Below are 14,168 nucleotides of genomic sequence, written 5' to 3' on the forward strand. Positions count from 1 at the left end.
GAGAATATTAAATTTTCCAAGTATTTATTAGTATCTCTAATGAGAAAATTCTCTGTTTTCCTAAGACACTATAACTTAATTTATTCTAGAAGTAGAGAAATATTTCATTTTCTTATTTGTGAGCAGTAAAAGGTTTTTGTCAAATACACAGCCACCAACAGGACTTAAAACTTCAGTTCTACCACCCTAGGCACAGGATGGTAGAAAATACAAAACGCACATTCTCAAAGTGCTTTTCTCCTATTCAGTGGAAATAATATTTTCTACGTGGATTTGAGCACAACAAAAGACAAACAATATAGACCAACTGACCAAACTCTGTGTCATCTCTCGCCCAACAGAGAATAGATTCCCATCATCCTATAGAGATCCCAAGTGAATACATCATGAAACCAGATTGCCAGTTAGTGCTACCCCAAACAGGAAATCATTTATAGATTATGGGACCTTGACTGGCCTCTTGGTTCATTGCACGAGTTCCTGGAATTGGCTGGTTTTGCATACTTTTTTTTTTTTTTAAATACAGGAGTGTTCAGTACCCAGTTGAGAAAATGGACATTACCTAAACATTGAGTTAACCAAAACTGGTAACTATTAGCCAAGGATCCAAAACAATAATAATGAAGCAAGCAAACCAGAATAAAAGGCACCAAATCAGAAGAAAATGGAGAGTCAGAATTTTATTCCAAAGGCCCCTTCTTTGGAACTGTTTCACCCGTTCCAGCAGGCAGGCATACTATGAATTTTGACGGCAACCTCCAACCCTATCAAAGTGTAATTTTTAAATAGTTAAAAACATGGTTCTCATACAAACATAGATGGAGCACTTGCTGAAGATTTATTTAGCTTATTTAATGAAAAAAGCAGCAAGATGATACAGCTGGCCCAAAAGAGAATTGGAGTTTATGTAATTTCTCAGGAAAGATATATGAAATAATCTGTTTAGAGACAAAGCCGTTTAACATCAAACAGGACAATAAAACCATAGCTTTGAGATGTTTTTCTTTCCACTGGGCCAAAATCATTTTCAGGTCTTCAAAACACAAATCTACACGTCAACTTACAAATTTATAAGTCTGAGCCAAATTAGTAGTAAATTACAGGTCATACAAGCATATCTCTCCATTGGTAATTAAATTATGCTTTGGTAAGCCTCTTAGGCTATGCTTCAACACATTGCTGAAGAGATTGTTAAGCTCTTTGAGCTCATGAATCCTTTCCTTAGCTGTGTCCAGTCTACTGATACATGCATCAAAAGAATTCATCATTTATGTTGCAGTGTTTCTGACTTACAGCATTTCCTTTCGATTGTTTGTCCAAATGTTATCTCTCTGCTCACATGACACACCTCTTCTTGCATGTTGTCTACTTTCTGTATTAGATTCCTTATCAAACTAATCATACTTACTTAAAATTCCCAGTCTAATAATATCAAAATCTGTACCATATCTGAGTCTGGTTCTGATGCATGACTTGTCTCTTCAGACTTTTTGCTTTTCAGAATGTCCTGTAATTTTTTGTTGCAAGCTATGTATGATATAAAAGGAACTGAGAGAGACCCGAAATGTGAGGTTTTATATTTATCTGAATAGGAGTTAAACTGTGTTTACTGTTAGCTGTAGGTGTCAGAGACTAATATCTCCTCTAGTATCTTTTCTTTTTTGGTCTTTTTTTTTTGTCTTTGGGTTTTCCTAGAGTTTCCTTGTCCCCGTTATTTTCAGGAGCCCTATTGACATGGTGTGTGGTGTAGGGAGGAGAGGCAGTCTAGAGTCCATGGTTTGGTCTCAGTCTTTTTGTGAGCCTGAGATGGGCATTTCTCTTCACCCCTAGTTGGTTTTCTGGTGGCTCAGTAAAGAATCCACCTGCCAATGCAGGAGATGCAGGAGGTGAGGGTTTGATCCCTGGGTCAGGAACATCCCCTGGAGAAGGAAACGGCAACCCACCCGTGTTCTTGCCTGGGAAATCCCATGGACAGAGAAGCCTGGCAGGCTACAGTCCATGAAGTCGCAAAAGAACTGGATATGACTTAGTGACTAAACAACAACAAAAAATGTTGGTTAGGCTTTGGGAAAACCCGTCAGTGAGGCTCTGGTAAATAGTTTTCCTTGACAGCAGGCCCTGAGAAAGAGAATAGAGAGCTTTGGGCATATTTTAGAATGGTTACTTTGCTCCTGCCCCTATCAGAGCATCAGGGAAAGTTGGGACCTAGTGGCGCTGCTGGGATAAAACTCATGAAACTGTGGGGCTTCCCCTGAAGTTTTTAACGTGGAGTTTTTAACTCTCAAGCTAGTCTACAATGAATCTCCAGCAATTCAATTATAGTTTTAAGTTTTCCTACTAACTCCAGCCAGGGCCTTCTGCTTCTGGGCATCTGTTCTTGGTAAGCAAAGATGCTCTGTTTCCACTTCTTTGTCTCCTGGGTGCAGCAGTTTACCCTGTGACCTTAAGTCTCTGGTGGATGTAAGAAGAGTTGTTGATCTTCAGTTTATTCCGTTTTTTTCTAGATGGAGAAACAGGAGTGATAACTTTCAACCTCTTTATATGTCAGACTCGAACCACAGTGAGAATCATAATCAGCTTTACAGATTTATTATGATAATGACATTAAATATATAAGTTAATATTTAAGACATAATATATAGGAAGCAACTAATAAATGGAAGATATGTTTAATATTCCTAAAGATTTTTTTAATCAGACAAAATCACTAAATAAGAAAGTCAGTGTATTATCAGTGAGTTGTTTCTCACTGGCCACACTTTATAGAGTGAGATCACTGCTGCGCTGCAACTCATGTTCTGGAGAGCCCCACCCAAATTTTCCCAAATGTCAATATTTAGTTGGTGTTTAGGCATCATATGAAAAATAAAACTGATCTTCATCATAAAAGGAAGCATTCCAAATATTATAAAATTATCAACATTAGCTAAAAAATGAATGGTTCTAACAAAAGGTTTGTGTCTCAGTTATATTCCCTATGCACAAGGACCATTCTACAGAGGCCCTTTCTAAAAAAATGGGTTAATATGTGAAACACAAAGTCTGGTTCATAGGAGACAATAAACACATTCTTTGCTTTCCTTATCTCCTCCTTTCTTTCCCCTAGTGAGGACACATTAAAGTGAATCCTTCAAATTAAATGAATTCAGAAAAGCAGGGTTAAAATTTAGTCAACTTGTCAGTGTTGAAAACTCAAAGATGTCACTAGTCTTAGTGTATTCTAAGTTCTTAAGCTATCTGAATGTTAACATCTAAGTTTATTATCTTATCATTGCATACCCTACTTTTTATGGTCCTCAAATTATAGGAGTATTATTTATAAGTGATCTCTATTTAAAGCATCATCTATGTCACCGAATATCAGAGATATCATTTGTCATTTCGCCTTCAGGATAATAAACCATGCATTTGTCCTGTGGGTGATGCAGATGGCCCCTCAAAGAAGACTATGACTTCTTTGTAACATTTCTTGTCTCCATCAATGTATATTTCACTATTTACTCAATTTTTTACTTTTTTCAAGCTATAAAACAATATGCCAGGAGAGTAGCATTCCACAGACATGGTGGTCCAGCATCTATCACCCCAAATTATCCACAAATAGAAAAGATATATAGGTCCTTGCTACTCAAAGTGTAGCCCATATACCAATGGCATTGATGTATGTTTATCCATGCTGTGTAACAAATACTCCAAACTTTACCAAGGCAAACAGCAAATGTGTTATCTCAATTTCTGTGAGGCAGAAGTCTGGCACAGGTAAACCGAGTGTCTCTGGCTTGAGTCTCTTTGAAGTCTGCAATTAGCACATCAGATGGAGCTGCAGTCATTTCACAGCCCCCTCACTGCGTCATGCTCACTCACACAGGCAGTAGTAGTGGGCAGGCCTCAGTTCAGTTCAGTAACTCAGTCATGTCTGACTCTTTGCGACCCCATGAATCGCAGCATGCCAGGCCTCCCTGTCCATCACCAACTCCCGGAGTTCACTCAAACTCACATCCATCGAGTCGGTGATGCCATCCAGCCATCTCATCCTCTGTCGTCCCCTTTTCCTCCTGCCCCCAGTCCCTCCCAGCATCAGAGTCTTTTCCAATGAGTCAACTCTTCGCATGAGGTGGCCAAAGTACTGGAGTTTCAGCTTCAGCATCATTCCTTCCAAAGAAATCCCAGGGCTGATCTCCTTCAGAATGGACTGGTTGGATCTCCTTGCAGTCCAAGGGACTCTCAAGAGTCTTCTCCAACAACACAGTTCAAAAGCATCAATTCTTCGGCGTCTAGCCCCTTGCTAACTATTGTCCAGAGATATCAGTTCCTTATCATGGAGATCTCACAGTAGTACACCTCACAGCCTGGCAGATGCGTCTCCTCTCAGCAAGTAGAGGAATGTACCCAAGACAGAAAACAGTCTTTTTGTAATATTTTCTCAGAACTGACATCCCATCATTTTGCCATACTGTATTCCTAGGAAACCAGTCGAAAGGTCCAGTCTACACTCGGGCAGGGAATTACACAAGAATATAGATACCAGGAGAGAGGGGGTCTTACTGGGAGGCATCTTAGAGGCTGCCTACCTGTACTGGCATCTGCTGAGGGCTTGTTAGAAATGCAGGATCACAGAATTAGTGAAGAGAATCTGAATTTTAACAAGACTCCAAGGGAATGTGTATGTCAAGAAGCACTGCTCCAGGAAGCAAGGCCCACATACTTTACTCTTTGCAGAGGCTGCTTCTTCACCTAATTTTACTCACTGCTTAAAGTCACTTTCTAAGAATTGCAAAGGTTAGTTTTCCTTGCAACTCAGTTCTCTCATACTCAACAAATAGGAAAATTATAGTTACTGAAGTATTCCTGAAGTACTGCTGGGCTGCAGATAGCAGATTAGAAAGAATTAATGGACTGAGGAAGAAAAAGCAGCATAAGAACTATGGCAAACAGATCCAATATCAATATCTAGTAGTTACTGGAAGAGAAAATTGAGCACTTTTATAAGAAGGGACCATATGAAAGGACTAACAAGCTATTACCTCAGTAACCCCTAAGTGCATTGGTGAATAACTCTGAATTAGAAAAACTCTGTTCATGGTGGTGGCCTCTTACTACTATTTGATTCTGTTTGGTTCTACTACTTTGTTCTAGTTACAGAGATGGAGAAGTGCACAGCATATTTTGGAAATAAATCCATGAAAAATTAGAATATAGAAATATAAACACTAAGTGGGTTCTAAGTATCTTGATTATTCCCTTTCCAAATAGATTTTATATCTCAATGATGCTTAAAGAATAATCATATTCAGTATTTGAAACCTTTCCATAAAAGACCACTAATAACTTTGGTGTAAATATTTTACATCTCCCTCAAATTCTACTTAGGGGAAAAGATAAAATTCCTTTCCATACCAACTGTATGTTTAGTGACATCATGTTGGCAGCTGGACACTGGCCATTGTAGGAGTATTTACAGCATAGAAACTATAAAACTTCATAAATCAGAACTTGACTTAACTTTGTTGATTATCTTAAGACAATGATCTTAAGGGGAAAATGATCTAATGGGGAAAATGTTGATACTACAGATTCAACTTAAAACTGTGTCATGTCCTTAGCTATTATATTATCCATAGCACAAAAAAATTACTGGGAAATGCTCTCTATGCAGTCAAAAACTCATCCAACTCAGCCAAATTGCTCCCATCACTGACAAATCCATAAAGCTCAGATGTAACTCATGCTGAGGCTGAAACAGTTTTCAATTTAATGAATATAATTTGCACTAGGGTGGAAAATGGTTAAACAACAGATCACATATCAGGCTTAAGGAAGAAAAATTATTTAGAAAAGAGTTAGTGGACTGAGATCAATTCTATTTGTTCAATTATGGTTGGACTGAAACTAGAAGTTGCTGTACGTACAATAATTCAACAAAAATAAACAAAAGGAGTCTCTGAGAATCAGTTACAGTACATGAAGTTTACAATAAAAGGTACTGTATATTTTATTTTATAAAATATTTTATAAAAATTATATATATTTTATAAAAATATTTTAGTATTATTTGTATCAGCACAGTTTCTATTACATGCATGTATGCGTGTTTGTGTGTGTGTAGCTTTCCAGGGAGCCAACCGTTCAACATTTCCCAGCAAACCACCCTGCCTCCTGCTTCCCTCCCATTGGAGACACAGCCGATACAAATCACAGGGCGGCACGTTACCAAATCCAACCCTTCCGTGTAAAAATCGCACTTTAAATTCTAAATTAGAAAAATGAACATGCAGAAAGAACATTTATTATAAGTTAGCAGAAACTCTTCTGGTCTGTGTTCTGTGTGGGAGCTCTTCTATTACAAATATGGGGAGTCCATGTTTCAGTGACATCATTCCAAATGAATTTCAGCTCAGGTGATTTATAGTCTCATACATTAGCCAGAATTATACTTTGCATATACATATTGAAATCTCTCAAGAAAAAAATTTTCACTGTATTAGGTTATGGTAAAAGAGTTTTCATCACAGGCATCTAAGTATCAGCTGGAGCTAAAACCTGACCGAATAAGGCTGTAGAGTTCTCTGTCTTACTTTGGTAATCAGAGGACTCACCAGCAGACACTAGACAGATCTCATGAGCAGGCTTGATGGCAGGAATTTATGTTCAAGATTCAGGAGAGTCACATGTGCCCCTTTCAGATAAACCAGATGCAGCTATCTGATTTATCAAAACAATATCAATTGGTCAGCTGTGCTGATGATAGTGTTTTTATGTATGTAATTTAGTCTTTGGGGAAATTACCCCTCTATGAGGTTTTGGGAAAACAGTGAACTGTTTTAGTTATTGTTCAGTTCCACATAAAAACAATTCAAATGGACGAAGACAAAGCTGACTGATAGAAAAATGGAATCCTCTGTTTCCCAATTCAAAACAAATTCTGTTGTAAATTTTGAACTGGCTACGAAAGCAGAGGAAAACTTTGGCAGACTAGCTCTGACTTGCAAATGCTGCATGCTCATCTCCTAAAGCATTCTAAACCCGAAGCATTGGATGCAAGTATTATACTGTGTCTTCTCAGACTGCAGTAAGATGGTGCCATCCTTAAGGGTCCTCTGGACGAAACAGGAGTGCTTTAGAAATACAGCTATTAATAAAACTGCTGGAAATTTTAAGGATGAGTAGACAGGAAATCTGTATTCTTCAAATTGAGGATGTGGTGAATTTGAGGAAGGAGTACATTTAGACAAGAGGAGGTTATACAAAGGGAACATGCAGATAAACTGGGATAAACTATTGGAGAAACAATATTCTAAGTATCTTTACAACAGCCTTTTAATTTAGTACATTAGATGCTTCTGATTTTTTTTTTTAGATATTTAGAAATAAATACAGCTAGAAAAAAGGCCTTCCATCAATTAGAAATTTGGAAAAAAAAATGCTGATTGGTTTTTTCATCTTAGACACTAGGATTAGGGCGTCACATTAAAAGGCAAATCTAATTTATTCTCCTTCCTTTATATTCATGATCACGAACTTGCTTGCAAAGTAGTCTTCTTCCTATAACAGCTTGCTGGGCATTTGGGATTTGGGTCATGGATACTGTGGATTTTACAGTAGGTTGCATAACTGGGAGATGGCCTGCTTTTATCTGACTAGTCAATTCCCATAAATAAAAAGATAAGAATGGTACAGGAGAGCTTTGTGAGAGATATGAACACTGGTGCTACGCAAGCCTGCAGGATGACAAGAAGGAGTGAGCAGTGTCCCTATTTGGCAGATATATTCAGCAGCTCACCCATTTCAGTTAATATATAGATCCATTAAACATGGTATGTATGTTTATCTTGGCACAGAACACAAATATTACTTTTAGAGAAACCCAAATGGCAAGAGCTAAAATTACTATCGCCACAGAATTTCTGATAAGGTGATTAAAATTCACACAGAGCTCAAACTTTAGCCATGAGCTTTTACTAGCTAAGTAATTTGCCAGAAATGGAGCAGTAAATTAATTGCTCTGTCTCCTGTATGGCTTGAATGATTCTCTCACAGCAGAAACAATTTAGTAATCAAATGGCCACAGGAATGACAATCAGAGACTGTTAAGAGTGAAGGGAAATCCTGAGATGATCTGATCTACAGAATCTTCCTATAACATTTTCAATGAAACCTAAATACAGAGAGCAGAGAAAAGTATATGTGGATTTCTCTGCTGAATTACATTTTAAATATTGGGCAGAAATAAGACTTTGTTCACAGACTGCTTTACTATGTCTATTGAGTCCAGGAGCTCACCAGAGCTCAAAATTAATCCCCAGGATTCTTCTTCTTATATAAGAAGATTGTATATGCCAAGTCACCTTGCCCAAAGGTAGACTGTAACAATGACAGGCCAGAGCTCTGCCCTGGGTTCCTTATACACCACCACCAAAGAAGTCAATTTATTTGGCAACTTCATGATGAAGTGAAAGCATGACTGTATTCTCTCTTTCTTGGATTCCAGTGAGACAATTCATAACCTTTGTAATTTTGTAGTAGTAAAATGATACATTGGACAAAAACATAGATCTGGAAAAGTTTATTATTAAGAATATTTGCTTTTCAAGACCCCCCCCCCATTAAGTTCTTCTATATACCAGTTCTCTGATCATAATTGACATGAAATTTCAGTCTCCATTCTGTCTAGAGTTGAGAGACCTATTATGCTACAGTTTCAAAGCATGAGAGGCTTATTAATTATGAAGATGGGCTGCACTGCAATAACTAAGGGCCAGAGGTGACAAGTGAAGAGGAAAAGAGGAAAGGACATTGACATCTCTTTGGATCAATTAATGCAAACCTTACAAAAAATATTTTTTGGTAGCATCCTATTTGTTTGTTCCCTTTGTTTAATTTCTTTCACTAAGTGTTTATAGAATAATGCTTGGAGTGTGATTTACATCGTGAAGCCCACTTCCTTTCAGAGATACTATGTTGTAACCTGTATATTTAAGCTGGGAATAACTTTGACCTAGTTACTCAGTGTTTGAACTCTGTGAATCGGTGAGAGTGGGATTTCATGCTTGGAATGCTGTAATACTGCAGAGCTCTTTCTTGCTACCTTGTTCTTTCCCCTCAAGCACTGTATCACTAGCAATTGTTAGTCGGTCATCTGTGTCCGACACTTTGTGACCCCATGGACTCCTCTGCCATGGGATTCTTGAGGCAAGAACACTGGAGTGGGTTGCCATTCCCTTCTCCAGGGGATCTTCCCAATGCAGGGATTGAACCTGGGTCTCCCATATTGCAGGCAGATTCTTAACCATCTAAGCCACTAGGGAAGCCCTATGATATTACTGACTTATAGCAAAACTCAAGGGAGGAGCATTCTTGACAGATGGTTCAGCTTATGGCAATCATTCAGGCCTTGGACAAATAAGACTTGTACATCCACTCTGCGTTAAGCACTCTTGGAGGTCTTGGGCACAGTGGTGAACAGTACAGACCAAGACCCCTGCCCTCTGTGATGGCTTACATGCTCATATGGGAGACAGAAAATAAAAAGTAAACAAGTAATAAGTAGGATGATTTCCATTAGTCATAAGTATTATGAAGGGAATATAAAAATATAGAAATGCTGTATACAACTAAGCATAAGAATTAGATACTATGATTGATCAGGAAGGGGCTCTCCAAGGAAGGGTCACTTAGACTCAGACCATGAGGAAGTCCTCCCAACAACCACTGTCCTCAGAGAAACGTCCTGGGATCTTGTAAGACCTCAAGTGAGAAAACCACACAGGTTTCTGCCCACTGGGCAAGACTGCTGTCTTCTGAATGGATGGGCAGACTTCCTAAGGACTGGTGTGCATGACAGTGAGGGAAGGCAGGGCAGCTGCTGGAGACAGCAGCCACATGGTGATTTAGTCCTGGTGGTGGATCGTTCCTGCTTCGAAGGTTCATCAGGAGGAGCATAACTGCACCTTAATTCCAGGAGAAAGCACTATTAGGTGGAGTGCCAGGTGACAGGCAGACAGCCATGGGAACCGAATGGCTCAGGGCTCCCACGGTGGGAAGCTGTTTACTCTCTCCCCAGGAGGACACAGGGTTAGATGCAGTTAAGTGGGTAATCATTATCAGCCGGACCAACACGTTCTTAGTGACTTGCTTTCGTCATATTTTCCCCTACAGTGGTTCAATGGCCTGTGAATGTTTGCTTTCAGAAGAAAAGAATTTTTTTATTTAAATAAATCATTTCATGGTCAAAGGAAGCTTTTGTTACTTCAGAGTCTACTCCCCTCTCATTCATATTGCTCAACAAAAGTGAACACTTCTTATGTGATGTAGCCACTGTGTAGCTCAGACAAAAACTGCTGGAAAAAAGTGTAAGTATGTTTTAGCCCTCCAGTGACACAGTTGCTGGGAATGTGCATCATTGTCTTAAGGGCTGAACTTTCTCAGACCCTAAAATTGCGACTATTTCCCCTCCGCAAAATCAATCCATCCTTAAAACAGACCATAAGAGACGGACAAAACGTAAGACATGGCTTTTTTAAGGAACTGCAAGCTTAGCTGAAGAAACAGCTGAAAGACACAATAATAGGTAGCAACATAAGTGTACACAATTAAGGTAGATTGTCAGATACAAACTATACAGTAGAGGGTAAACAGGCCAGCAGAAGAGATACTTCACGGAAGAATTAGGACTTCAAGAATGGGGAGGATTTGGAGGGGAAAACAGTCAAGTATTTCAAGTGAAGGGAGTAACAGGGAATATGTCCAGATCTGGGCATGCGCAGGAACATTCTGACAGGACAGGGTGGGAATGTGAACAAATGCAGCTGTGATTCATTTGGGGAGCTATTGGGAAATGGTCACAGTTCCATTGCACTGTGCCTACAATGGGCACAGCATGTTTTATCGGCTACAGATGCTTAACTGAACAATTTTGTAGGACTTTGACTTCTATTGATTTTCCTGGCTCCTCTGTGGACGTAAGCAAATTGTTGATGATTTGTAAATATTTGTTGTATTACTTGTAATTTGAACAGTATTTTGATGACTCATAGGGTGTGGGGGTAAATTCAAATATAAAAAATTGCCACAAAACCTCCTTCCCCCACACAACCTTAAAGCAAGGTCACTGAGACAACACCACAAATAGAAAACCATCTCAAGACTTACTAAGCTCTGTTCATGAATGGCTCAGAGAAAATTGATTTTCCTTGCTGACTGCCTAAGAATTTTTGGTACACTTCTTAGAGAAGATAAGGCAGTCTCCTAAGTCACTTTATTTAATATCCTAGATAGATTAACAGGTTTTAAATTATACTTCATACTTCATACATACATACGTGAGCATTTGTGTACATATGTAGTACACATGTAGTTTACCTGCAATCTTAAATCTCTGAAGTCATCCTAGAAATTTCATCTCTCCTAATGGCTATCTGTCACATTCACTCAATCCAAAGTTCCCTTTCAGAGATGGATTGTTTCCTAGAAATACATTTACAATATAAATGCATATATAAGCTTCTTTCTCTCTTCTGACTTGAGTCACTCACAACTGAGTGCCTTGGATAATTCTAGAAACGCGCAAATCTGAATTCTCCTGTGTGTTCAAGAGAGAATAAGCAAGGTCCAGTCTCCTGGGTTAAAAGACCTCAGGTGAAAAAACCTGGAATTTCATTTAAACCCTGATGAATGTGACTAGGACCTCTGGTGGCTAAATCTGTCCTTGCCTCACAGTCCAGTCCACCGGAATCTCTGCAGGAGCCTTATCTCTTCAATTCCAACCAGAACAAGGGCTATCTTGTAGCGTCTCTCCCCCTACTTCCTTCAGAAACACCCTTCATGTTAACAGATATTCCTGTTGAACTGAAGGGCCTACAGAGAAATTCTGCTTTGTAACTAAGAAGACAGATTTCTCTGAAGTAATTTAAAACCATCAGAAAGACTACATACCTAGAAGTCATTTAAGGGAACTGTCCCAGTCTCATATCCCAGTTTTGATTGGAGCTGCTCTTGACACATCTGAAGGAAATAATGAAATCTACAGAAAATACTTGTACACTTCATCGTGTAAAGTAGATCAGCCTCATTTATCAGCCTCTTGGATTCAGGAAATATTGAAACAATTTGGTTCCTGTTAAACATGAAAGCATTACTCAGCACTATATATTTGTCAGTATAGTCATAAAAGGTGCAGACATTTTCTGTACTCTTAATTTTTTATTTTCAGATTTCAGTTTCTTCATCTATAAAAGAGGGATAAAAATAATAATACTTAAGGCACAGGGTTATCATTGAGTTGACCAAATGTTCGCTTGGGTTTTTCCATAACATCAAAAAACCTGAACAAACTTTTTGGCCAACCCAATATAATGCGTGTTGAGCTTTTATAAATGGTGTTTGTCACATAATCTCTCAAAAATAGGAGCTGCTACAATGATGATGATGATTCCTTAATTTCTACAGATTCCTATCCCCCCTTCTCTCAATATCCATACACATACTCTCAATTAACAAGGATAAACTATTAAATCTGAGCTTCCCTGGTGGCTCAGTGGTAAAGAATTCTGCCTGCCAATGCAGGAGACACAGGTTCAATCCCTGGGTTAGGAAGATCCCCTGGAGAAGGAAATGGCAACCCACTCTAGTATTGTTGCCTGGGAAATCACATGCATAGAGGACTACAGTCCATGGGGTCACGAAAGAGTCAGACACAGCTAAGCAACTAAAACAACAACAAACAATCTGGGCATAGACAGAACAAGTCTCTGGACAGAATCTGTCATTCAATAGGATATTTCCAGGTAGCTTGGTGAGGGTCAGAGATGAAGTGAGAGTTTATAGTCCCTTTCAGAGCCTGTTAGGGCTGGAAGGAGGTGAGTTCTTTGAGTATGACTCCTACCCTTTGTAAGCAGTTTTCAAAAAGATCCTGTGCTCAAGTAAATTTGTATTTTATTCTCTGAATGTAAAATGATGGACTGCAGGAGGCAGAATTTAAATGACTCTGGGGTCTTTCGAGAACACAGAATAACTGGCAGGTGTCTCCCCTCTCCCTGCCCTCCACAGGTTAACCTCAGAGCCACAGACGGGAAGCTCATGCGCCAGTTGCTCCTCATCAACGAGAGCATCGAGTCCATCAAGTGGATGATTGAAGAGAAAGCCACCATCACCAGCCGAGGCAGCAGTCTGAGTGGCAGCCTGTGCAGCTTACTGGAGAGCCAGAGCACCTCCTTACATGGCAGCTGCACCAGCCTCCACGATGGCAGTGACGGGCTAGACGGCATCTCCGTTGGGAGCTACCTGGACACTTTGGCAGATGACGTCCCAGGCCACCACACCCCCTCAGACTTGGACCAGTTCAGTGACAGTTCAGTCATAGGGGACTCACATGCACTGTACAAGCGTCCCAAATTGGATTCTGAATACTACTGCTTTGGCTAATGCCCCAGTTTTATGCATGGGATTGGTGTGCAATTAACTTGTATTTATCCTCCTTCTCCGCTGCTATATTTTTGGTGTGAATTTTTTTTTTTTTTTAAGTACGACAACCTTTTAAAAGGAAGCTTATTTTGAATGGCTTGATGGTATTTCTATTGCTCCTAGTATTTCTCATCCGGACTGATTTCTCTTTCTCTCTTAAGTCTATTTATTACGATGATTTTTCTCCCTTCTTTCACAGTGGCACAAATAAAGTAGGGGGAAAAGAATAAGCAATAATTATATCTTTGCTTTTGTTTTCAGAGCAAGGGGTCAGGGATTACAAGATAAACTTCGCTAAATTTTACAATAAACCAAAGTCTGATAATAGTTGATTTTGTTGTCTGTATTCTTAAATGATTCAAAGGTTTGTTTTCCAGAAGACACTGAGGTTTGTTACTGTTTTTATATTAGGTTGGACAACATGCTTGGGACTAAGTTAGGCATTATTTTGAGGCCACAAGTTCCTAGTGTGAAATCAATAATACCGTCAACCACACACTTCTCATGAGAACCATTAGGAAGCCCCAACTCTATGGAATCTATTCGGTTCAACTTTGTGTTCATACTGTAGATGATCATTTTGTCACCAGTGATTCTAACTCAAGCTGTAGACAAATTTGTGTAATTAAATATATGATTCTCCCAAATTTCAAAGAATAACTGAAATTAAGTAAGAAGGTGATTAGAGGTTAAGGTATCCTAGATTTATT

General features: G+C 39.0%; 1 protein-coding gene across 1 annotated transcript in view; it reads left to right on the plus strand.

Annotated features, from left to right (window-relative positions):
* Nucleotides 1-13,785, plus strand: part of LURAP1L (leucine rich adaptor protein 1 like) — a 48,166-nt gene extending 34,381 nt beyond the window's left edge. The window contains exon 2 of the mRNA XM_069576562.1: nt 13,045-13,785. Within this exon, the coding sequence (XP_069432663.1) occupies nt 13,045-13,419 (375 nt within the window). The 3' untranslated portion in view covers nt 13,420-13,785. The remainder of the gene's footprint in view (nt 1-13,044) is intronic.
* The last annotated feature ends 383 nt before the right edge of the window (nt 13,786-14,168 follow it).

This window comes from Ovis canadensis, chromosome 2 (assembly GCF_042477335.2).
Source record: "Ovis canadensis isolate MfBH-ARS-UI-01 breed Bighorn chromosome 2, ARS-UI_OviCan_v2, whole genome shotgun sequence".
Taxonomy (NCBI): domain Eukaryota; kingdom Metazoa; phylum Chordata; class Mammalia; order Artiodactyla; family Bovidae; genus Ovis; species Ovis canadensis.